General features: G+C 46.1%; 1 protein-coding gene across 1 annotated transcript; it reads left to right on the top strand.

Annotated features, from left to right (window-relative positions):
* Positions 1-16: 16 nt before the first annotated feature.
* On the top strand, positions 17-24,619 carry rnd2 (Rho family GTPase 2). Its single transcript, XM_071909276.2, has 5 exons — positions 17-311; positions 869-956; positions 18,805-18,914; positions 20,847-20,981; positions 23,443-24,619. The coding sequence occupies exons 1-5, from the start codon at positions 210-212 to the stop codon at positions 23,710-23,712; spliced, it is 705 nt and encodes a 234-aa protein (XP_071765377.1). The 5' UTR covers positions 17-209; the 3' UTR covers positions 23,713-24,619.
* Positions 24,620-26,534: the final 1,915 nt, after the last annotated feature.

Below are 26,534 nucleotides of genomic sequence, written 5' to 3'. Positions count from 1 at the left end.
GTGGTTTTGGTAGCCAATCAGTCAGACACAGTCTTTCAGTGGGACCGGAGGGGCTGCGCGTCGGACAGGAGGAGGCGGATAAAGCGCACCGGATCGGCGCATGTATTTGCGCGTTTTTCCCCATCCACTCTTCCCTTCCGCCGCGTCTCTTATCGGATGGTGAATGCAACCCGTCCCCGCGTCAAGAATACACCTCTGACGGACAAAACATGGACAGTCTAGGCAGCCGCTGCAAGATTGTGGTGGTCGGGGACACGCAATGTGGTAAAACGGCACTCTTGCACGTTTTTGCCAAGGACTGCTATCCAGAGGTAGGTGATCTGTCAAAAGTCCAAACTGAGTCTTTTTTAATCTGAAGCATCTGGAGGCAGTGAGATCAGACCAGACACTGGAGTTTATGAATGAGTTGAAAGCATGCAGCACCACAGTATTTCTTTTAAAATGCATTACTGGACACTTTAACTTTTGGACTTATTCAGCAGGTTACATATTCCACCTGCCTGGAGAGAGAAATTAAACAATACAGAGAGAGGGAGAATTGTGGTTATTGGCAGTCACGCCTGTGGCTACATTATTTGAGCAAAGAAAAATCTATTCCTATAATAAAAATAATAAAAAACTTAATGGCATTTTCTTGATCTCCTATAGTAGCCTATCATTATACTATTTCTATAATATAGGGACTTATAGCTTTGCTGTTATATTTGTACATGTAGCCTATCCTTAATTAACCAATACTCTAGTGCTTTTCTGTATGGGCAAATCATTTCAAGTATGTTATTCCCGCTAGTGTAGAGTCTCTATAAACACATGCTTATCTTGTCCCCTTAATTGGATAACAAAAATAAACCTCGTCTCTTGTTTTCAGAACTACGTGCCCACGGTCTTTGAAAACTACACAGCCAGTTTTGAGATAGACAAGCAGCGGATCGAGCTGAATATGTGGGACACGTCAGGTAAGACAATTTCATATCTGTGTCTGCATCATCTCTTAAAGGCTGACATCAAATCAATTCTGTCGCTGCGCCACCATGGTTCCTGTCCCCGGTGCGGCCGTGGGAGGGCTGCCTCAACCCCCCCAACTTTCCCAACAGTCATCTCTTTGACAAATTGCTTTGACCTAGCCAACTTCTGATGGACGTTTTTTTTTTTTTTTTTTGCTTGGGGCATCTGCTATTTTTGATTGTTGTCTTTGCTGTAAACCTCGGTGCCAGCCATGTCTGTCAGTGCTCGAGTGTTTGCATTCCTCGCTGTGTGTGGCTGCCTCTTCCCATGCTCTGGTCCGGGGTCAGGCGACTGTGTGTGTGTGTGTGTGTTGGAGGGTGTAACTCAGACAGGATGGGCCTGAAGGGACCCCTAGCTGCTCTTTACACATCTCAACTGTTTCAGTGTGTTTTGATTGGGGTTCGACCGATGTATGGGTTTGCTGATGTATATCGGCTGATATTGTCCACTGGTGATATATTGACACTGCTGATATGATGGAGGTTCCTCCCTGGACTGTCAAACCTGCAATGAAGTTTTATTTTCTTTGCACATTTTACTTAGTCGTTTAATTGTTTCGATTCTGTTTGTAAATTAATTATTTTTTTCCCCGGTGGGCCAACCTGCTTTAAAGAGCTGCTAACCCTTAAAGAATTCCATTAGTTTGGGTTTCAGTGGAGAGTTTTGGTGTCCCATGATGGTCTAAATACTGTTTCAGAGGCTTTTCCATCCTGACACTGCAATTGCTATGATACAATTTTGTAGATACTGAATATCGGCTCAAAATATCAGCTATCGGTGACTTCAGTCTAAAAATATCAGTATCAACATTCAAGAACCCATTTCGGTCGAACTCTAGTTTTGATTGTTGTTTCACACAGAGAAATCCAAGTCAACAGCAGCCTTGTGCCATAAATAGAGACTTCCTCTGGTAACTAATCATCCCTCCTTTGTCTGGTAAATGGGTTTGTGTGAATGGGCTTTTACTGCATGGATATGCTCCTCACTGGGAAAGCAGTTATGGAGACCAGGCAGTAAGTAGCATCCTTGGGATTTGCTTCCTTCTACTTGAGCGATGTCCATCTTTGCAGAATGCCGTGCTCCACTTTCATCCCCAGCCTGTCAGGATGGATGAGTTTACTGCTGCGAGCTACTCTGATACTCTGCATCTCATCATCCCATCAGAGGCTCTAGCTAGCCCTGTGACCGATGACACGGCTGGCCAGTCCCACAGTCTCGTCTACCTCATCACTGGCTTTGACGTTAGAGGACTGAACATGGGAGCCTCCCAAGGGGGAATTCCTTCCATTGCCATAAACATTCCCAAACCTAAAAGTATCTTCCGGATGGATCAAGGGGGTATTTTTATGTTATATGGTCATTCAGCTAAAGAATGTTGTTTTTTCTTGGACCCCATGTTGACCCAGAGAGTAAATCTACTTGAGCCTGTCAGTCAGGGGTCGGGGCCCTCTGGGGCTTGGGGCCGCAACTTAGAGGAGTTCCTTATCTCTTTGCCAGAAGGGCCTACTTATGCAGTGGGAGTGTTGTGCTTCTGTCCATCTTTAAACCCCTAAACCACCCCTGGTCTTTTTTCTTCAGCCAGGAGCCGCCCACCCCAATACAAACATGACGTCACCCTACCCATAGGGCGTGTGTGTGTGTGCGTGTGTTGTGTGTGTGTTCTGAGGTACTTGCCTGCACTATTATTCACTGATTCATAGCAAACACAGATGTTCATATTTTCTCTCAACAAGAAAATTAATTGGCTCACACTTAGATGAAAAAGGCTTTCATCTAAATAAAATAGCCCGTCTCCTATCTTTCCTCTTTTTGAATCTGTTTTATTTATTTTTTTGCTTCCTCCACTCCCCTCCTTTGGCTCTCCCTCCCTCCCTCTCCTCCTCTGTTTGTCTCTCTCATGTACCCTGGCAGCAGCAGCAGCAGCAGTTTAATGCCCAGGCTCTAGTGTCTCCTCCAGTCCAGCTGCTGGTCCTCTATCTCTGTGGTTCTCAACCTTTTTGGCTCGTAACCCCATAAACCGAAGTGATGCCTACTCACGACCTCCCCACCCCCCGTCACAGGCTGCATATGCAGAGTGGCGAGCAGCTCAACCAAAGAATGATTTTGCCTTCATTTGATTATCAGAGGACGCCTAGAGGCTGAAAATAATTCAGTATTTCGCAAGACAAAAAGCAAAAATTAGAGAAAAATCAGGAAAATTACACATTTGTATAGTAGAAATGTGTTTTTCCTATCCCATCTCATGACCGCCCAAAATTGTCTCGCGACCCCCAGCTTGAGAACCACTGCTCTATCCGAACCTACTGCTGCAGTCGCTCTGAAGACACATTTGCATCAGTCAATCCCCCACTTGCCCTTCACAAGCCACAACCTTTTCCGACACAGATATGCCATAATTCTTTTTTTTTTTTCTCTTCTTATATATTTCTGTCTTCCTTTTAATTGCTGAGGATGTCAGACCGCTGTGGGCTCACTGCATTTGCAAGGCATTATTGATTGCGATCCAAGGTGAGGCTGCTTTAACAACTCGTGCCTGGCCTCATTCACACTCCTCTGGCATGGTGGACGCATATTGCCATTAACAATGTTCCCAGCATTCATTGTTTCGGCATGGAAGTAGACCATTGATTAGTTCGGTCTCATTAATTCTGTTTCTTCTACAAGGTCTAGTCTAGATGGGTGAGAACAGGGGTGAGGTGTTTATCTAATTGAGGTCATTACTGAGCTTAACTGTGTGTGTGTGTGCATGTGTGTGCGCTTGTGTGTGTGTTTGTGTTGCAGCTCTAAATGAATGGGATGCTTATTTTAAGAAGCATAAACAGAAACAGGGAGGCCTTATGGCTTCTGGGGACCAGGGGGCAACATCCAGCTCTGCTTTGTATTCTGCCCCGCATTCAGCTCAGGACCATCTGGAGAATTAATTCAATTAGAAACTGATTGAATGGAATTCAAATGAGAAAAAGTCATTGTATGTGTGTGTGTGTGTGTGTCTGTTTGAGAGAGAGTGTATATGTTGTGATAGATGGTCTATTTCAGCATTGCATGTAACTATGTCTTAATTGACATATAAAGCAGTCCAAGCTGTAAGTGGTCAAAATGTCAATGTGACTGGGTGATAATATGTGATTAGTGAACACTGCTGCTGCTCACAGACTGGCACATTGGTAGTCAGCCAGTCTGGGTTGAGACATTATCTCCCTCTTCCTCTCTTCCCAATATGGTATTTCTGCCTGGGAAAGATTCCCTCCAGCCCCAGAGTATTACCCCATGACGTGCTGCAGGAGGCCTGTTTCTTACAACATCCAAGTCATGACAGGCTGGGTTTCCCCAAAGTTCCTACAGCAGTACAGTCACGTCTCTTTCTCTTTCCCTTCTCCGGTCTACTGATGCCTGACCTGATTCTCATATGAAAACTAGAACTCTTATATTCTGGTTAGTCATGCCGGAGTGTACTTTAAAGTGGTAATCCGCAAGATTCTTGTTTTATTTTTTATTTTGACAACATCTTTGTCGCTCAGCGCTCATTGCTGTGGTGTTTCTGCACTGCACGTCCCAGAGATCACCTGTCAATCAAGCAGTGTGTCCAGTACTGTGACGTCTCTTTCCTTGGATTTTCTGTTGATACAGTTTGAGTTTCTGTAGCTGGCGCTCTTTTCTTTGTCTGTTCAGCCATGGTGGCTATCGCTGCTCATGCTAACTACCCAGTTCTTCTTCTGTTTATTCCAAACAAACTGTAAACATAAAATGCATCACTTCCTATGCACAAGAGATTTTTCCCAGGAAAGACCTACCAGACACCAGGTGTTTAGAACAGCAAATGTAAAAGCTTTCATAACTGGGTATAGGTTGAATCTCTATTAGGTTATATTAATCAGCGATACAGGGGAGAAAAACTGACATTTATTTACCTGAAAATGTCACGGATCATTACTTGAAGAGATTACCACTCACAAGTAATGTCAGAGCCCCTTTTCTGTTGAGTCATCCTCTGTGACAGACATATTTCATGATTTTATGTGGCCCACTTCTCACAGCAGACCCGTCTGTGTCTTCACAGTCCTAGGTGTGATTGTTTTCGACTTGAGAGACGATAACAAGACACTGCAAGTATGATCCTCCACTCCCAGAACCTCACTCAGTGTCTGAGTATCACAGTCTGGCTGTCTCTCTGTCTCTCTCACACTGACTTTCCAACATTCCTGGTGTCTATATGCTCTTTAAGCCCCACATTCTCAGCGCACTGGACCAGTAGGGCATCCAGAGGCCTGTGTAAACACGCACAGTTCAGAGGGCCTTCCGTTCCTCAACGCTTTCCACTTGATTAATCTTTAATAGAGAGTGAGTGAACTACAACCGCGACGCAGAGCAGAAATAAAACCAACAGACCCCCCCTCTGCCCTCAACCCCTACATCTCGCTGGAGCCGGAGGATGCTCACAAAGTCCTGGCGGGCCTGACGTGATCTGAGCAGCGAGCGCGCCGATTAGAGGGTTAAAGTAGGATTATATGAGTATTGACTGGCTGCTACAATTGGCCTTACTCTTCGATTCACTACTGTAATGTTAGACTCCGCGGTTAACGATTAAAAACCAAGGTTTCTCGTTTTCCTTCAGTGTTGCTTTTCTCCGAGTTGAGAATGAGATAGTGTTTAGGTAATGATTCTTGCTGAAACGGCAGAGCACATATTTAACCACAGAGTGTAAATATATCTTTTGTTTATTTTTTTGTCAGCAGCATCCTGAAGGGAGGATGATGACATCCTTTGAGCTGCTGCTCACAAGCCTTCATGTATGCGCCGAGCCCAAGCCCTGAAAGCCGTTGCTGCTCTTTGCTCAACCAGCCCAGGGCAATAACTGCCTAAACGAAAACCTGTTTTGATGATGCATAGCAGGCTCGAAGGCACTCCCCTGTGTCGGGAACGAACGCCTGCATGACAGTGTTGGGTAATGAGTAAACAGAAGATACTGCAAGGTAGGCCAAATAATCGAAAATAACCGTTTGTGGCCTCTTCTTTGGATGACGCATAGAAGTTAGGAAAGGCCCTCTTCCCCAACCCACCACATCCAATTCATGCGTATATAAAGACACACTCATTATAACACCAATAAAGTGTCATAAATGGCACATGAATGTATTGTAAAGTGTCTTAGTATCTATTGTATCACATAAGTGCCAGCATATATACGAGGCTCTTTTCCGATAATGGTGAGGCTGCTGCCAATGCTATTTTTAGCGCATGAAAAGGCATGTCAGGCGTAACATTTAGAGCACTTAACATGCATTGGATCTGTGAAAAGAACACACTGTAAAATATTCATGGAAGTTTCCCTTTTCATGTCATATATGACAAGTGCTAGTTTTTTTTGTAGTTGAGCTCAGAAAGGTTGAAGGACACAGAGCAGTCGCTAATAATGCAGTTGGACATAAAATGACGTGAGTGCCATGTTGGAGCTGGAAATAAACTTGTGCCTTTGTGCCAGGTCTCCAATCTCCACAGACAGTACTGGAATGCCTGTGAAGGTATTTTTGGATGGAGGGGGGAACCGTTCTCTCCTCTGAGGCCCTATGGGCTCGACGGCGGGTTTCACAGGGAATATATTCCTTCCTGCCCCTCCACAGCTCTCATCCCCCGGCGGCAGGTTTGGGATGAGCCTGCAGCCTCTCTGGCAGGCTCCACCTGATAATTCCAGGGATTACAGTCACTGGTTGGCATCCACAAAGTGCTTTTACATAGTCGAAATCAAACGGCAGGCGCTGTGTGTGGTAGCAGTGGATGTGCAGTATTTTGTGTGGTACAATTATAAATTGTACACAGTCAGACAGCACATAGCCTGGGATTTTATTCATCCAAACCATAAACTTCTCAGCTGACCAGTCCCTAGCACAGGAATGAACATACAAATGTGGCAATGTAAAAAAAAATATATTCCACTGATTGAGAGTAATTCTTGGAATTTCCTCATTGATAAATTAATTTAAACTGCTAATCAGATGGAACAGCATTCAGAATACAGATGTGTGCACTTATTTTGGCATTACAACAAAATGATCTCCAGCTCCAAACAGCTTGGATAAGTGAGGCTGTACTGTGCAGTATTGCCACTCCGCTGCACCCTGCCTCTCCGAGTGGCTTTGTGTGACATTGTGGAGACTGTGGTGGCTGCTCGCCCGCCCTGGGCAGGCGAGCAGCTATGGCTCAATCCCTGGAGCTCAGCACCGTCTGAATCACATGCTATTACAAGAAGGGTCAACATGCTCAAGGGGAAATGACTGCTTGTACATTACAGCAGCTGTAAGACTCTGAACGAAAAGATGAAAAAAAAAAACACGAAGGAAACTAGAACAGAAAAATACTCTCTTATCCGGAGGTGGATTGCCAGGCTGCTAGCTATGAAAATGATCTCTCTTTTCTATTTATTTCCCCTCCCCTTTTTCTTTCCCTCGTCTGCGGTCTCCATCTCTGATAGGCCATTAGTCAAGGCGGCTGCTGAAGCACGGGGCTGAGCTGACCTGTAGTCAGGGCCTCCGTTGAGCAGAGGGTGGGCAGGAGCTGCATGAGAGCCAGCCAGCCACACTGACAGGAACACATAGGCTGTAATTACCACACACAATATCTGCCGTCCTCGGTGGCACACAGAAAACACACATACAGTATGCTTATACTCACGCATTGCTGGCACGCATACACACACACACATGCAGCTTGCCACCTGTACCACACAGGCACACACCCAACGTCCCGAGCTGCTCACATGTCCGGCCGTCTATAAACAGTAAAACAGGCACATGGCAGCTTCTGGGCGGCCCAAGATAATGGATCTCTCATGCAACTTCCCAGTCCTTATGATCTCTTATCTCTGTAAGAGGAGCCTGTGTGACCATGGATACAGCCATGAGCCGAGCTCTACCATACATTCCTTCACTGTATCTCACCCCTCATGTACTGTCAGCTTACTGCTGAACGCCAGGCAAAACTGTATAATCTGCTTAAATAGCATGTCCACCGCTGAACGGCTCTGCACACTGCTGATAGCCCGCATATGGCTCTTACTTACTTAATATGCCAATGGAATAATCACAATAATTAGTTATTAGGGATTGAACATTTGCTGGCCAGAATTAAAAGGAGCACGAGTCTTTTGGTATGTTGCAAAAGAAAAAGAGCACTTAAAGCTTTTGATGAGCCCTCATTGACTCAGATTACAAGCCCTGTGTTAAGCCTCGCTACGCTGTACTACTAGCACAGCAGCATAAGGCTATCATAATGACTGACAGACAATGAGAAAATTAAGTTTCACAGTTTTGTTGCATAAAAGGGGACAGATGGACAGAAACAAGAGGGCAGAAATTAGAATAAATCGCTATAAATAAATATTCTAGGGAGAGAGAGATGCAAGAGCGAAAGAGATGCGTGTGCGTGCATGTGTGCATATATATGTGTGTGTTTACATGCGTGTGGGTATGTGTGTGATTGAGTGGGTTTAGTGTATGGGAATTCCAACAGCCATGACCCTGTCACCCCTCCTATTGTGTCTCAGCTGACCAGAGGCGTAATGGGGGCCGATGAGGGGCCTTGGGGTTGCAGTTGGGACACAATGAGGCTGGGAAACACAGCAGCTGCCCCGACCAATGGGGAAGGGTTGGGTGGGGTGGGGTGGGGGTGGGGGGGGGGGGTTGTTAGGGGAGGGGGGGCATGGTATAAGAGGAGCAAGTGTTCACTTCATTGAAGACTGGGAAAGGGGACAGAAGGAAGAGACAGAAGGAGAAGCGTACATCTGTGCCTATTCCCTTTTGCCCCCTCCCCCTCCCCCGCCCCAACTGCCCCCCTCCCTCGAGGCTTTGTGTTGTGTTGTGGGTCAGGTTTGTTGGTGGCACCCATGGGACCTGACCCACTCGGTCCTCTGGGAAGCAGATACACACACAAACACGGACTGTGTCACGCTTTTAAACCGCTGCAGCACTCTTATTTCACTTTCTCATGCCAAACATTTAGGCGCATGTACATATGCCACTCAGCACATACACAGCCGTCCTGTAGGGGATGTAATGCTTTGTTTTTGTCTATTGTTTTGGGAGACACTGGGAGCTTGCTTTAATTGTGCCAAAGCTGTGACCTCTGCCTTCAGTGACCCGTAGTAATGCGATCCATGGCCCGATGCAATGGAATCCAGTGACACAGTAGGAAGTTATTGATCCTAAATGGAGTCATTTCAAGGGCACATGGACTTGAATTGTTAAGCTTTTTTGTGAATGACAGGACACAAAAGATTCAGTTTTCTCTCAAGAATTGTCCATTTCTTGCATTTTTTCTCTCTCATATGTTCCTGTCTCTCTGTTAAATTGGCTTAACAAAAAATGGTGACACAGTAATTCACCCTGACACTCAACTAGGTATTTGTTATCCATTCAGCAATAGCAGCATGTGATTCAGTCACTCAGGCAGACACCAAAACCCACCCAGGGAACTGTGCGGGGACTGTGTGTTTTCTCCTGGTCCGCTCCCTCTGGCGAGTGCAACAGAACCCGATGCGGCGCCAGCTTTGATCAGCCCACTTCAAACAGCCACGCTGGCTGATTCTGCCCGTGCCCCCCCCCACCCCCCCGCCCAGAGCCGGCGCTTGATCCCTCCGGCCTCCCACCTCCGTAGGAGCGAAACCCTCTCGGCGTCCGCCTGCGACCCAGCCGAGCGTAAGAGGATACAGGGGGGGAGAGGCTGTCTTTCACCTCCCTCCTTCACCCCCCACCTGCGTCCTCTCCGCCCCACTCACCCGCACTCCACAGCGCCCATCATTTATGGATGACTTTATTTATAAACAAGATCCGATGTTCTCTCTGTCTCTCTGCCGCCGCTTTTGTGGAAGCGAAATTGCACTTGAAGTAGTGCCATGTCTTCCCGGCGGCCTCCCTGGGGGGCTGCAGAGTGGGCCGGGGATAGATAGGGCCATGATAGGGATGCGTTTGGATGGTTATGCACTGGAGGAAGTGGAGTCGATGGAGCAGAGGATGGCCTTCTCCGCTCGCAAGCTTTTCTTTCATATCCCCCGTAGCAGCTGCCTGAATACGCTCGGCCCTTCTTTCATATTAGACAGACGGCGACGGACAGAGAAGGTGCAGTCAATGTTATTACAAGTTTTAATGAAAATCCTCAACTGGGAACACGAGTTCCCAGTTGAAAAGAGAGAATCTGAGAGTGAAAGATGTGGAGGAATGGATATAAAGGATCCGATCTTTGCTGTCTTACAGGTGAAAGGGGATATGAATTTGAATTTTGAATGCTTCCTCTATATGTGTGTGTGTGAGAGAGAGGTGTGTGTGTGTGTGTGTGTGTGTGAGGGCCTTTTCAGAGCAGAATCCATTGCAGCATGGCAATCACCTCTACTTGGTCAAAGAATTCTTTTTTCTGGATATCCCTATACAGCCGTGGCTCCTCCACCCGCCGCGTGGGAGGGGGTTCACAACCTGAGTCCTGAAGCCCTTTGTCTGACCAACACACCCGCTTTTAAGGAGTGAAACTGGATAGTCCAACTGGTCTTCTTGGTTTCAAAATACCTCCCCCCCCCCCCCCCACCTCACATGTCCTCCTGCACTGCTTTCACATGATCAAGTTGAGCAACCAGATCAAAAACAAACATGATATGAACCTCATTGACTTTTATGTCTCAGATCATAAAGCCATTGTTTTTAATGTTCCCTTATCTCCTCTCTCTAGTAAGCCGTGTGCCACTGTTCTGTTACGTGTTTTTAATACTGTTTCTGCCAGTAAATTCTGTGAAGCCTTCTCCAATACCTTAACCTCGAGCTCTTTTATGCAGCAACAGTGCCCGGAAGCTCTGGCTAATTCTTTCAACACTACCTGCCTCTCCATCCTTGATCATATCGCTCCTCTTAAAATCAGAAAGAAAAAGCATAATCCTTCTCCTTGGTTCAATGAGCACACTCAGGCCCTCAAGAGACAATGCAGAAAAGCTGAACGTATATGGAAGGCTAATAGGTTACAAGTTTCCCTAGACATCCTAAGAAGTCACATGGTCAACTATCAGACTGCTGTTAAAGAGGCAAGATCAGCCTATTTCTCCAGTTTGATTTCCAGCAATTCCCCTAACTCCAAAATTTTATTTAAGGTTATTGATTCTGCTGTCAGCGGTTCCTCCACCTCTAATACTGAAGTCAGCCCTGAATTAGTGGAGGAATTCCTGACTTATTTTGTTAAAAAGGTGGAGAATATTAGGACTCAGATCGTTTCAGACATGCATGTCCTATCTGTCCCCCCCTCAAACTGTGCAGTGCTGACTCAATTCCAGCCAATTTCCCTCTCAGTCCTAGAAACCACTGTCTCTCATATTAAATCCTCTTCCCAGCTTGATATTATTCCCCCTAAACTTTTAAAAGACGTATTGCGTACTGTCAGTCCCTGCATTTTTATCAATTATTAATTGCTCCTTGGCCACTGGTATTTTTCCTTCTTCCTTTAAACATGCAATTGTGCAACCCATGTTAAACAAACCTAATCTTGACTCGCTCACTCTGAGCAATTACCGACCTATTTCTAAAATTAATTTTTTGTCTAAGGTGTTGGAGAAAGTTATTGTTCTCAACTAATTGATTATATGAATGTTAACAGCACTTTAGATAACTATCAGTCTGGTTTTAGAGCTCTACACAGTACTGAGACGGCCCTAGTCAAGGTGACAAATGACTTATTCCTTGCTGCAGATAAAGGTGAAAGCTTCATTCTGGTCCTGCTAGACCTGAGTGCGGCCTTCAGTAGACCACTCTATCCTTCTACAGCACCTTGAAACTTGGTTTGGTCTAAAAGGGTCTGCTCTCAACTTATTATGCTCCTATCTGTCCAATAGAACCTTTTCTGTTGTTGTTGGAAATTCCTCATCTTCTGTTTCCCAGTTCACTCATGGCGTTCCTCAAGGGTCAATCTTGGGGCCGTTACTGTTCTCTCCATTTATATGCTGCCCTTGGGTCAGGTCATTAATAAGCATAATGTACAGTACCATTGCTATGCTGACGACACCCAGTTATATGTCCCGCTACAACCCACTAATCATAGCAGCCTAACTCAACTTACCGCCTGCCTTTCTGATATCAACTGCTGGACTTCTCAAAATTTCCTCAAACTTAATGATGACAAAACGGAATTATCTTGTTTGCCACACCCAAGTCTTTCAGTCAGATAGCCTGCAATCTTGGAGCTCTATCACATAACATTAAGCCAACTGCAAGAAATTTGGGTGTTTTATTTGATTCTGGCCTTTGTTTTGATGACCAAGTTAAGAAGGTTGTTCAATCATGCTTCTTTCAACTTAAGTTAATTTCAAAAACTAGATCCTTCTTATCCTTTGAGGATTTACACAAGGTTGTCCATACCTTTTATTTTTTCTCGTTTAGATTTCTGTAATGCCCTCTACACAGGTATTACTCAAGCTTCCCTCTTTCGCCTTCAATTGGTTCAAAATGCTGCTGCTAGGATTATTACTGGTTCAAGAAAACGAGATCATATAACTCCAATTCTGGCCTCCCTGCATTGGCTTCCCATTCATTGTCGCATTGATTTTAAAATTTTACCGTTGACCTTCAAGGCTTTACATGACCAGGCCCCTAATTATATCAAAGATCTACTAACCCCTTATGTGCCTGTGCTATATAAATAAAGTTTATTATTATTATTATTAACATCATAAGACTTACAGCCTGTGTCGGAGATATCAGGAAGAACCGTGGTCGAACACGGGCGGATTTAAGTGGTGAAGGAGGTTGTGCAAGAGAACAAAAAGTGCGCATCTGGTGTTCTTTAACTAGCTCTTGTCTTTTTTTGAACAGTGTTATTTGGTGTGTCTTGTCTAAACAGTCTGCTGCTGCTTTGACAGGACTCAGTGGTCTTGGTGTGAGAGGCGCAGAGCTTGAGGAAACAGAAACAGAAAAAAATGAGAAAAAAACAGGATCTGCGTGTGTTCCCTGTACACAGCCAGCAGCCGTTCACAGCTACTTGACTTCCTCATACAAACAAATGCAAAAGTTAGTGTTTGTATTGAAACATCCAAACACACAAGATCTCCCAGGAATGAATTACGTCACTTAGGAGCTCACCGACACACACCGAATCTTCTGAAGTAAGACAGTCGATGCTCAAATAAATTGGAATGGGGAAAACCAAAGTAGAGACATGATTGGTGTTTGTTTGTTTTTTTGTTTTTTTTTCAGCAAGAGGGGAATTTATAGATAGACAGAAGCGTAGAGCGACAAAAGAAACAGTGATCTTTAAAGAAAAATGAAAGCAAAGCACAGCATGAACCAGAGCCTGAGAGAGACACCGAGATCAAACAACAGGAGATGAAATGCGCAGCCATTTCTCAGGTGGTATGAGTGTGTGTGTGTGGTGGGGGGGTATAAAGGGGGGATTGAGGAAGAAAGAGACACACTACTCCATCTCCATACCCCCGGGGCCGGCAGGAGGCAGACAGCAGTGCTGCTCTGTCCCCTGCCTGTGCTGTCAGTGGTGCGGCCAGCCTCTGCTTTTCAACCTGCAATTGGAAGACAGACACAGGCATTAACTCCTCCACAGCGCGGCTCTGAGCTGATCCGCTGAAGGTGCTCAACGCCCTTCAAAGGCTGCACTTCCTCCAGAGGGAAAGCAGAGGGGCTTTGATCAATATCCCCGGTGTGAAGGCTGCAGACATGGAAGGTTAATGGCCATTTAACCCACTGTCACCTCCACTGTCCCGGCTGTGTGCTAATGCCTTTGAAAACTTGACACAGCCATCTCTATTACAGATCAACAGCTTTATCCGCATGTGTGCGTACACATGTGTGTGTGTGTGTGTGGGTGGGATATACAGTCTTGTATATGTCAGACTGCACAATGCCACCTATGTAAAGCCCCAGTCCAGAGCAGAAGGCCTGCTGTGGTCGCCTCATTACAGACTTTGTGTTTGTTTGATTGGATTGAACTAATTTTTCACTCGGAAATTCATTGAGGACGTGGAAGATAACATGAGTGTTTAATGTATTTCAAAGCTACATGGTTTATTTATGTTTATACATGATCAAATCTGGCTTGTATTTGAGTGATGGTGAAATCTGAATCTGAGTTGGATTTGCAAAGATTGTTTCCCATTGGCAGGTTCTATATTTCAAACGTGCATAATGGCAGCCATTTTTAACTTATATCACATTAGGGATGGGAAACTACTCGAAATTCAATTCCTTGCTAAATTCAAGCAGTCGCTGTAGTTGTTGTTCCCAAGATCGCTAGCTAATTTGGTAACTGTTAGGTCTATATTAAGTCCTCACTTCTGTGTCGAAATAAAGTTAGTTTTGTATGCCATATATCCCAGGTAGAGTTTCCCACCTGGAGTTTGACATAAGTTCAAAATGGCTGCTGTGGGAATAAGGTCAGCTGCGCCATTTGTGGTAGGTTGTATTGGATTGTGCATATGGGCTTGTAAAAGAAAATACTGTGCAGGGTTATAGACACAATAAAACATATGCTGTCTTATATACCAGGATGGCAGTACACAGGGTCAAAGTAACTACACTTCCTTTGTGAGGGTGTTTGGCAGCACACTCTGTTTATCTCTATTTGAGTGGAGCCCTGAATGAGGAGCAGTTCCTCTGTTGAAGACTGGACCTTCAGTAATGAAAAAGTCTGCTCAGCCTCTTAAAAGATGGAGCCCCAATCCTCTTCTTCTCTCCTTTTAGTCACCTCTAACCGTCAATGCACCAAAGTCATTAGCCTCCACATTCGCCTCGCTCTCTTCCCGACTCCCTCTCTCTCCTGCTCTCTTGCTCTCTTCCTCCTTACTTCCTTTCAGGGCCTCACAATGAAGCCATTTGCATCCCTCCAGGTTGCTACGATACTCGGCCACCCCAACTTGAAATGTTTTGCCTTTGCTTTGAAGGTGGATTTCAAGAGGAAAACAGCTGCAGGAGAGAAAAAAGAAGCAGTGTATGTGGTGTTAAATGTGTTGTGTTTATAGGCTGCGGCTAACTCAATCACACTGCTACCATTCCATCTCTTTCTTTGGTGATGTTTGAGAGGGTGTTTGTTCCTTTATACCCTGCCTGTACATGGCTGTTGTTTGTGTGCATGGCTGTTTTCCAGAGTGTGTACATGGCCTAATGATGCTGTTTGTTGCTATGGACTCCCTGCCATATGTGCATGAACACATCAGAGAGCCTCTAGGCAAAGGCTATTCTTTCCCCCTCACTCATAATGGTTTGCTTTTCAGCTGCTCCTGCACTGAGCATGCACCAAACAGAGAGAGAGAGAGAGAATTCATGCTGTGATGGTACAGAGTGATGCACTAAGGACTGGAAAGCTTTGCTCTATTCCACTGGTAAATGCTGATGCACACTCAATTTGAGTCTGAGCTTTCCTGCCAGATTTTCTCTATCAAATTGCAACACTTATGTTTTATTGTTTGGTTTCATTTAGAATCCTTTTCCTCCTATGACAGAAATATTTACATAAGGGTGGAGGATTTGAATGAGCGGTTAGTGAGCTGACACTCATGTTGCAGAGAAATCTGCAGACCGTCCCTACGGGGGAGTCGACGTGTCAGGGGACGGGAGGCATAAATTAAGTCATACCAAAAAACCCTCAAGCCTTATTACTGTACATTAGCGCTCCACTAAGTTCCTGTCCGCCTCGACATCCTCTGGGATATTTGTGGCCTTTGATGAAGCTCGACTGACGGCTGGCTGAGGAACGCTTTCCTCCCACCTCTGTCACCTCCGCTCAGAGAGCCTCCCGCGCGACGCCGTGCCGCTGCTCGCCTCTAATTAGCCCCGTGGAAATAAAGACAGCAATCCACTTTCCGCTCGCAGAGATCGCCGGTGCTAAATCAGGCTAATGCTAAAGCTAGAGGTTTTGTGAGCGGTGTTTTATGCCTGTCCTTGGCACGGCGGGGCAGGGTCCCACTCCTTGGCAGGGAGGGGAAGTGCCAGGCGTGATGGTTTGTGGTGGGCCTGCCAGGCGGTGCCCCCCCCCCCCTTCGCTGTATCTCCCCATCCTGCCCCATCCATCTCATCCTGCCTCTGTCTGAAATTCAATTGACCTTTTGTTCCACCTCACAGTGGATGGGCACAGGCCAGCTCCACCAATAGCCAAGCCAGAGCTCTCATACCTCTTTATTTGATCTGTCCTGCCGAGTCCAGTGCTTTCATTACCTACCCAAACACCGACTGCCCACAGCCCCCCCTCCACCCCCCTCCACTCCTCCAAAGCTCCATTCTCTTTTATCTCCGGTCGTGTCTTCAAGCTGGTAGGTGGGCGAGCGCGTTTCAGGCAGTGGAGGTGATATATTTTACAATCGGGGAAAACTCTTTTTTCTCCTCTCCTCCTCCTCCTCCTCCTGTTCTTGATGGTTATGGTGATTGGCTTTTATTTGTGCCTGCTCGGCTTGTTTTAAACACAGCACTTTTTTTTTCTCCCCCTCTCCTCTCCACCTCCTCTCCCTCAGAGGACTTTTTTTTTCTGACTTTGCAAAAGTGCTGAGGTAGCTTCCCTGTCGCTCAGGGCAGAAGAGCTGTGAATTGCTTTGCTGTGACAAGGCCTGCCGTGACCGCGGCCTGCCAATCATTTTGATCTGCGGGATTGACAAATTGATCCCAAAGGTCTCGTTCCAGCCTCTAATTACTTCTAGAGTCAAACAAGCGCCATTGTCTCAACTTTCCCTCGTCTGACATCTCTACCCCTTCATCTGGATTCCACTTTAATTCCCCGGTCTCTCCTCTCATCCTCGCATGCCTCTGCACCTTGCCCTCACCCCGCAGTCAAAGTCATTAAATCTTTTCTGTCCTTTCTCCACCTCCCATGCTCTGTCTCTTTTCTTCCTCAGCTCTAACCTCAGTACAGGCCTGCTGCACTGTGATACATACTAAAGACCGACTTCAGCAGCTACAGCACCTCATGTGTGACCACTACCAATCAGGGCTCGCTGTTGTACAATGTACTTTGCTGACTGGTGGAGCTGGCATCCGTGTGATTGGGCTTTTTGGGGAGTGTGTTTGCATGTGTGTGTGTGTGTGTGTGTGTGTGTGTGTATGTGTGTTCGCCCTGCTCTCTCAGCAGTACTAAACACCAGTAATCTTGTTGTGTTAATAAGACAGGGAGGGAAGTATGACTTCCCGATGGTGTCCTGTAGGGTGTAGGGAGAAATTACTTTTTTTTTTCTTTACTTTCCTCTTATGTTACTCTGAAAAGATGGCAAGCTACGGGCGGAGAAAGTAGACGAACAAACAAAAACTGTAATGGGTAGTGAAAGAGTCATGAAAGATTTTGCACAACTTCCTTGAGAGAGTTTTGCAGAGCTAAATTTCATCTACAAACTCTTTTAGTCGCTCAAGTTAACAAAAGCCATCAATCTTCAATATGCAGCCTGCGATGCTCTGACAGGGAGCCTGTTGCATTGTTCTCAGAGGGGAGGGGGGGGGGAGGTCAGGCTGGGACAGCCAGCTGAATGACGAGGGCTACGGGCCGCGTGCAGCCATTGTTGTAGTCTCATTCCATCATTAACAAAGAGAACATAGTGATGCTAAAACAGGCTGTACAGCCATTGTGCGGACTCCATTTACCCTTCCAGACAAAGGCATGCAGCACTTCAACAGGCTGGGAGGCCATTGTGTCAGGCCGGGTTCAGAGCATGGTAACAGCAAGTATGAGGATCATCTATAACTATTATAGTCACTTGGTATGACCCTCTGGAATAACAAGGCAGTGAACGTAAGATTGGGGATATTTATATATACCAAAGAATGCAGTGCCCTTCTATGTGGTTCACAGATATATGCCCCCTTTTAGCAGCCGTAGGTGTAGAATCTAATGCTTAGTCTCCAGTCCTGTGAGTTTTCATTTCTGCAGCCAGGGTGCTGTTGCTATCGAAATGTAAGAGTTCAGGTCCATACCGGCTCCCGGGGGAGGCAGGGGGGAGGCAGGGTGGGTGCAGTGGGTGCCCACAGCCGCAGCCACGTTTCCCAGAGAGACCAGATATTTTTACAAGCCTCCTAATGAGAGCAGTAAGAGTGCAGGAGCCGTGTAACAGAGCGGCTTGTGAAAGTACAGAGGCGCCACTCTGCCTTCAAATTTGATCAAGGTACAGAAATGAAAAGCGAGAGTGAGGAGAGGTGTGTGAGTGCATGCATGCGAATCTCACACAGTTGAAAAAGGGAAAAAAGGGGAGATTTAAAAAAAAAAAAAAAAAGACCATCTGCAAGAGAGACGGGAAGAGGGACGAGGCGAGAGAATTAAGGGGTTCAACCTTTAGTTTGGCCTTTGTGCTGGCATTCGCTGTCGTTTTGAGATGATTATGGATTGCGTGCACAAGTCCTCCGGTCCACAGCTCACTATAATTCACGTTTGTGTGTGTGTGTGTGTGTGTGTGTGTGTGTGTGCTTCTCTGAGTAACCCCTCACCATTCCTCCTGAGCTCTGCGATAAAGAGAGGCCACAGCTGCGTGCGTGTTAAAACCCAAGAGACCAAGATACTCAAACATCTGCCCACAGCTGTTAAGATCAACACTCATTTCCATTTACAGAATGCAAGCATGCGCATTGAAGCCGCAGCATGTTCAAGTGCATGTCATCGTCCCAGATTTAATGGGATACCTGTATCTTAATGACCTTTAAATTACCTCCCAGGGATGTGTAGTATGTTTCTAATTAAAAGAATCAGCCATATGGTGAGGATGAAGAACCTCGTGGGGTTAAATCAGGTTAAAACCAGGTTGACACAGAGGAATTCCTCAGAGGAGACCATGACCTTATGCTGTATGTTATTGTGTGTCCACAGGTTCCTCCTATTACGACAACGTGCGGCCGCTGGCATATCCTGACTCAGATGCAGTTCTCATCTGTTTTGACATCAGCCGCCCAGAGACTTTGGACAGTGTCATGAAGAAGGTCAGTGCTTTCAGTCAGTCTATCTCTTCTTCTCAACACTTTGGATCAGCATTTAACGTTTGCTTTGACACTGGAAAACTAACCGACAGAATTCAGTTTTTCCTCATCAGCACCTTATATTCACTCACATTTCTGAGCCAGCAGCTTGCATTTTTATAGCTCAACAAAAGAGCGAATCAGCACAGAGGTTAGAGCCTCCCATTCCTTTATCCCATCAAAACATCCAGGGATACTTGACCCCTGGCCCTCTGAGGAATGGAGGGTCAGAGTGAAGAATGGGAGGAGAGGCTTTGCAGCCGGGCTGGGTTTGGGTTAGAGTGGAATATCAGATACGCAAATTAGCCACGCCAGCCCAATCAAAGAGAAGCTGTTGCAGAGCCTGTTTAAGAGTCCTAGACCTTGCAGTTCTGTGGGGCATTGGGCATTTAAAATTCAAAATGTGAGTTTCATGCAGGATTAGCAGCCAGATGCTGGTAGTTAGCATTTGTATGGTGGCGTACAGTTCTGAGCAGGGTGGCGGCCAAAGTGTGGTATGGTATGGGTGGGGTGGTTGACTGTGGTCATGTTTTTATAGCCAGTGGCAGACTGTGTGTGCCACACATATTGTGTAATGCCCATTGTATGTGCGGAGACACCCCTCTTAATAGGTTTGTTTGTGTGCATGTGTGTCATGTAAAACAGGCCTGTGCCCTTCAGTGGTCTCTCATCTTGAGGCCGTGTGTGTGTTTCCCTTTGAACTGCTCCCCTTGTGGGCTAAAGACGTTCCCACGGCCGGCCTGTTGACGTGTTTAGTGGTCTGAAGGGAGCTGCTAAAACGCTCCCACAGACTTTGTAGATCTAACCCGAGACACCTTTTTTTTTTAACCCACGAGTCGCTCGCAAGCCTCAGTGCACACTGTCAACAGGGGCAAGCAGAGCCACCGTCAGGCTTTTGGTTTTCCCATGAATCCCCTGGCAGGGGGTTGCCGTGACCTCTGACCCCTAGCTGTTGCCCTGGTAATCTCTGAAACTTTGGGGGCACATGGAAAACCTGTTGCACAATCACCGTCCCAAATTAGACTCTTGACCTCCAGGGACTAGCGGGTCACCAAGGTCACTGGACGACAGCTGGGGGAGGTGGTCAGAGGAGTGAGGGTTAAACAATCAAACGCTTCGATTGGGTGGTATTGAGAGAATAGGGATGGGCTTGAAAGGTCAAAGGTTGTGTTCAACTTGAAGGATGAATGCACGGCCTCACATTCTGCACATGGCATCTGGAATATTTGAACCTTTCAGATCTCCTGTTCGGTATTTGTGTTGCAGAGAAAAGATAGTATGTTGGTTCAGCTGAGTTTCAGCAGTGACATTTAATCTCGGGCTGATGTTTGAAGGAGGACTGCTCAACCTTTCCTGTACAGAACCTGAAATAGATTTGTTGACTGAGGCTATGTGAGGAAAATAAAACAAATCGGATACTGCAGAAACCTGAAACAAGCTATCATGAATAAAGTCATATTTCACATTGTTCTTTAGCTTGTGCAATAAAAGTGTAATTTTCATCCATTTTAGTAACATAACACACATAATGTATGTTATGTAACTGCTCTGCAAAAGTAACCTCATCTACTCATTTAATCTCAGCAACACAGATATCAGAAGATGCTGAAATAAGACTTTATATACAAAGACATTTAATTTCACTTTGACCCTTAAACTGAACTAATGTCTTTTATAAAGAGACTTAGATGAAGCAAAAAGAGCATTAATCCCCCTTAGTGAATCAATCCCAGACCATCCACAAGCTGAAGTATTCATTGTCAGAGAGGGTAAAGGTCTTCAGTGTTCAGTTCATTTCACTCGTCAATACAGGCTGCCCTGCGTTGGCCTCAGCAGTATTTAGCATAGCCACTGATGGGTAATCACTGATGTATTTCTGTCTCCTTGTGTCCACAGTGGCAGGGGGAGACGCAGGAGTTTTGTCCCAATGCCAAGGTAGTGCTGGTGGGCTGTAAGCTGGACATGAGGACAGACGTCAGCACCCTGAGGGAACTCTCCAAGCAGCGGCTCATCCCTGTCACCCACGAACAGGTGAGGACAAGTGCATGATGGATATTCGAGGAAAAAACGGAGGGATAAATAATGACAGAGAGAAGGGAGAAAGGAAGAGGGAAGGGAAAGGAAAAGGGGTCTGAAAACAACAAAGGACGCAGAAAAGACATTAGAAAGCAATCCAGCAATAACGTGCGATTTTTCCATCTAGGATCAGCAGCGGCGTTTGCTTCTGTAGTGAAGTCCCAGAGGAGGGGAGTGTGAGAGGAGGCTCACTCAACACAATCAACTACCGTAGAATAAGAGCTGTGCCAAACCCCTCGGGACATGTTGCTGGGGTTGGCGTTTTGACCGTAATTTGCTGACAGCGATGTAAGGTTGCTTATGGCAAGGGGCCGGGAAGAGGCATGGGTGGTTGGAGGAGTTTATGTCTAGGGACACATTTTTCTCCCTGAAATGAAATATTCATGCAGATTTAGGGATTTTCAAAATGCAGGATGAATAGAAAAACGGACATTGATAAATGAGTGAGCCCTTTTATCGCATGCCGCCATGACCTCTAAGCCAAGGGGACGGGGAGAAGAGGGGGAGGGGGGTAAGGGGAGGGCAGGGGGGTATGGGGGTTGATAAACTGTTCTGTAAATCCGTGAATTTTAATCAGCTTTCTGCGTGTTCATTTTGCGCTCTCCCGTGTTAGACATACACAAAGTGGAGGGGCTTTTTCAGCGCCACACAAAAGCCCTCAGAACAAAGAAGCCTTTTTTTTTCCACCGCCGTCTGAAAGCTCGCTGGAGGCTAAAAGCAGGCAGCCGCCGAAAAAATCAGCAGCTGACAAAAAAGACAGTTCATGTAAATAAGATGCATAAACAAAGGCTAGAGTGGCAAACCACAGAGCTAATGTCAAATAGCTGGGGACCGTTTGTGGCCGGGCTTACATTAGGCTATTGTTTTGCTCATTCTCAGTCACTATTTTTGTCTGAGGCAGCTACTGTTTGTCCCCCTAACATGGCCAGAGAATGTGTGTCACACACCAGATGCCAAAGCTCTGCACAATAAACTTTTTGCTGCTCTAATCCAATAGCTTGTGTTGTTATCCTATTGTTGATCTTAAATTGAATTCCAACGGAGCTGAGGAGTCACAGGCGAGAGTGACCACCGGCTGAACTCCAGACATTTCCGCACTAATCTGCCTGAGATCTGATCGAGCTTTTCTGCTTGTCACGACAATCTCTCCTCCCCGATACCTCGGCCTTCTCCTCCCCCACGCCGCCCTGAATCTAAATCTGCCGTTACACCTAATGAGGACTTTGCTGCCTCTCACACGTATATGTGGCTCAGTGCACAGCCTTGATAATAATCAAACCGGGTCCGCCGGGTATGAAAAGCGCTCTCTGTGTTGGAGAGCATGCGATCCAGGGGTCATGGGAAATGCAGTCGTGTCTCGTCTGTCGCAACCTTAGCGTGTGTGGATCCTGCGCGAGTGCGGGTTTAAAGTCTAACCGTGAAACAGGAGCAGAAGCCTGTACTGTAGAGACGAGGGAGGGCCAGGGGAGTTTAAAATTAAATTTGGCTCTCTGATTTGATCTCAAGCAAACAATTTACAGTCTCAATGAACTGGGTATATTATAACATTACTCTGGGGTGAGCTGTGGTGCTGGAGGAGCTCTGCTGGAGTTTTGTCTCTCCTCTGTAAATAGCTGCATAGACAGTGTCACCACCGGCCCAATGGGCTGTGTGCTGCTCTGTTCCCGCTCTGGTGCCATAGAGTCAGCCAGCGCCAGACCGAGGAGACAGCATCTACATTATTCATGCCTCAGATGGAGGAGCTTCATTTGTCTGCAGACATGTTTAGATCAACATCTCTGTCTGCCTTTAGTCTTCCGCTGAAGATGGTGAAGGTGGTATGGCGAAGGATGGGGCGCGAGGCGTGGAATTTCGTGTTCTTTGCAAAGCGCTCGCAACACCGCACCTTGATGTGCAGCGAACTCATGTGTCTGACAGGGCCGCTAAAAGCCCGAGGATAGGAGACAAACAAAACAACACTGTGGTGCTGTCAGAAGTAGCGTTCTGACATTGTTCTGTCAAGGTCAGTGATTTCTATCAGAGTGTAGGCAAGTACAGCAGCGGAAGAAAAAAACAGGCAAAAACCACTCAGAAGAGAAAAGGCAAAGCGAGGATGAGCGGTGAAGATGTAAAACAAGTGGGGACTTATAGCCTCTGTCCTGACTGGATGCCTTGATTGACTGCCACTTTTAATTTAATTTTATTTTAAATTATTTATTTATTTCATTATTATTATTATTTCCCAGTTTTTTTTGTTTTTTTGTTTTGTGCTAATGTTCCCTCAGTTATCTTTGTCTGTTTTTTGTTTCTAAAAATGTGACAAATTAATAAAAACTTGAATGACAAAAAACCCCGATGTAAAACAAGATGATGCTGATGGTATTTATGATGATGATGGTGAATGTGACGTGTGGCTCCGTCTCTCTCCGTGTTGCAGGGCAGCACGATAGCTCGACAGATTGGGGCGGTGGCCTACGTGGAGTGCACCTCCAAGGTTTCGGAGAACAGCGTCCGGGACGTGTTCCACATCACCACGCTGGCGTCGGTGCGGCGGCCGCACAAGCCCCAGCTAAAGCGTAGCAGTTCCCGCAGGGGCCTGAAGCGCGTGTCGCAGCTGCCCCTGCCGCCCCTACCGGGCCGGACTGAGCAATTGGACCCCGCCCCGGCCATGAGGAAGGACCGGGCCAAGAGCTGCGTGCTCATGTAGAGACCCATCTTTATAAATATATATATATATATATATATAAATACATAAACACAGAAATATATAACAGAGGAACTCTATTTATTGTTTTTGTTTTCGTTGTTTTTTTCCTCGTATTCTCATTTTTTGCACTGCTGAGGAATAAGGAAAAAAGAAACACTGCGTTGTGGAAACAAATGCTTTGGATTTTTTTTGTGTGTGCGCATATTTTCTAAGCTGTTTACATATTTGTGTTGTTTTGAAATGATGGCAAATTGGACTGACCCTCTGGACGTGAGGAAGCTGTGGTAGCGGAAGTGCAGTATAGTCCTGGGTATTAAAGGGGAATTAACTTCCTGCAACCTCTCTAACAAGAGGATGGCACAGCGGCCATGGTGAAGAGAGTGAAGTGGATGCGAGGACCATGTTGAATCAGGATGGCTGGGGATGAAGCGTGTTGTTGCTCAGCGGACATGGTGACTGTTGCCTAGCTGCATTCTCTGAAGTTGCTCCCTGTTGCCATATTTGAGAGGAAAACCTGTATGTACAGTAATGCTGAAAAGGGATTCTAGTGAATAGATGTACGATGGGATAAACTGAACTATGAAAGCCAAGAGTTGGAAATAGCTTTTTGTAACAAGGATTGAAATTAATATTGTGAAGGTGTGTGCAAGTATTACAACCACAAGTGCATTCTAGAAAAACTCACTACATATCTGATTTTTATTTTATTATTATTTTTTTTTTTATTTAACACTATTTTTTCTCATCAACTGCAACCGTGTCAACTTGATTCACTGAAGTTACTGCTGTTGTCGCTATTTTAAAGATGTTTCTTTGTGGAAAATATAGCGGTAAAATGTTAGGGCTATTTTGCTGTATTTTCACTTAATGAGTCTAAAATAAAGCAACAGCTTGACTGCATAGGGAGAGGAGAATTCCCGGCTGAAGTTTTTGTTTCTAAATTGCATTTTCTTAAATGATATCGGAGATGTAATTTATGTGATGATTGCAAACTGTCACCAAGTGTGCCATTATGCTCAGGAGGAGCAAACTAATTGTCCGTACTGCTCAATCTGTTCTCTAAACTCGACGGTCTTGTGTTTCCTCTACTAACCTGTGAATGCCACATCTGTAACTATCAACTGGCCATTTCCAGCATTACTACCCACCTCTGTGGCCTCATGATTGCCCTGCCAAGTCAAATAGGACTGCAGCCTCAGGAATGAGTCAGTCCTTAAAGGTAACATGCAGACCGCTCTGCCGGCAAAAACAAACTTGAATTGCAAGGCGGCCGCACCGGAGCAAAGACAAAGTGTTTCTAAATGACTGAATCCATACTGGTACAGGAGCTTCAAGTCTACTCAATACGACAGATGGCATGACATGTGAGCTCTTTCATCCGCAGAGAACAATTTTGTCGTTCGCTTGATCCTGACAGTTATTTTCTTCCTCAGCTGCATCTGTAAAAGCAGCCTATTGGTCAGTCTGGGCGCAGACAGTTTGCCTGTCAGGCGGCAGGTCTTTCTGTCCATCTGACTGCAGTGTTTTGCAGTAGGCAAGCTGCTCCGTCCTGACAGCGTTTGGCTGGAGGCGGGAGTGGACAGCCGCTCCACAGTAAGTCATAACACTCTGCCAGTGACTGAATGCATTACCTTTATAAATGCCAGCGCCGTCTGACAACGAAGCTGTTCCTACAGCCTCGCTACACACACACACACACACACACACGCAAAAGACGAGCACGAATGATGGAGAAAATGACAGAGAAATTGGGGGAGACTGCAAGAGAAACAAGCTAAGACAAGAAGCAAGCTGAAGAAGTGGAACGTGACAGAGGGTGGCGAGGGGAGTATTAGGCATGAAAAAAAAAGAGGTGGGCCATTTTTTGGGGGGGGATGGACACAGGAGTCGCACAGGAGCAGGGAAGGTGTTGCCCTGGGCAGGAAATGAGCAGTGGAAATGAGGCCAGCACCCACAGCAGGGGCACAAGACCTGCTGTGCCCCTACAGTTCAGACTGACACTTAAGAGGATTAGTCTTGTGGTGCCTGTGTGTGTGTGTGTGTGTGTGTGTGTGTGTGTGTGGCTATAACTTGGGGGGTTTGGGTGGCATCATCTCTGTTGCATTGGGCTGCATTTCCCCATCAGCCTCCATATCCATCAAATGAAGCAGTCATCCAGACGCAGTCAGAGACATGCACATCTTGTGAAGATGGAGACAAATGAGCCGCTGCATTGTTTGCGAAATTAAACTTGCATCTGACTTTATCTTGACAATCTACTCCCACTCGCAGGCAGGTTTATTACTGCAGGATGTCTAGCCTCGATTTCAGCAATCTGATCAGCCATTTGCCCTTTACCGCCGAGACGCCAGGAGGATTAGAAGTACCTTCGTGGGTTCACGCTCTGCTTCTGCATTCTTGAGTTTCCCCTCCCCTCTCTGTGCTATTACCGGCCGCTCTGACAAACACAGAGAGCCCAGTCATCCCATCGCCGAGCGGCCGGAGCCGACGTCATCCGCACAGGAAGAACATGGTCATCCATGGGCAGTTACGATTTGCAGATGTTTTGGACGGGGTTATGTCCTCAGAAGTGGCTGGGAGAGAGAGAGAGACAGACCGATTGACAGAGACACACAGGGGAGGAATGGTGGAGAGAGAAACAGATAGAGAGAGAGAGAGACAGTACTCGGCCTGTCTGCTCACAAAAGGCTACAGAGGAGAGCCACAAATTGCATACAGTCATGAGATGATTTGTAATGAGAAGCAGTGTGTGACCAAATTGAGCACACACACACACACACACACACACGCACAAGCACAGAAAAAGCCAATATCGAAGATAA

The sequence above is a fragment of the Centroberyx gerrardi genome, chromosome 7, assembly GCF_048128805.1.
Source record: "Centroberyx gerrardi isolate f3 chromosome 7, fCenGer3.hap1.cur.20231027, whole genome shotgun sequence".
NCBI classification, from domain to species: domain Eukaryota; kingdom Metazoa; phylum Chordata; class Actinopteri; order Beryciformes; family Berycidae; genus Centroberyx; species Centroberyx gerrardi.
This window is presented reverse-complemented; position numbering and strand designations above follow the sequence as displayed.

Bases quoted from the DNA above. Each gene is read 5' to 3' on its own strand.
- rnd2 (XM_071909276.2), top strand. From the start codon at position 210: ATGGACAGTCTAGGCAGCCGCTGCAAGATTGTGGTGGTCGGGGACACG. The intron at 312-868 runs GTAGGTGATCTG...TCTTGTTTTCAG, and splicing joins CCAAGGACTGCTATCCAGAG to AACTACGTGCCCACGGTCTT. The intron at 957-18,804 runs GTAAGACAATTT...GTGTGTCCACAG, and splicing joins GAATATGTGGGACACGTCAG to GTTCCTCCTATTACGACAAC.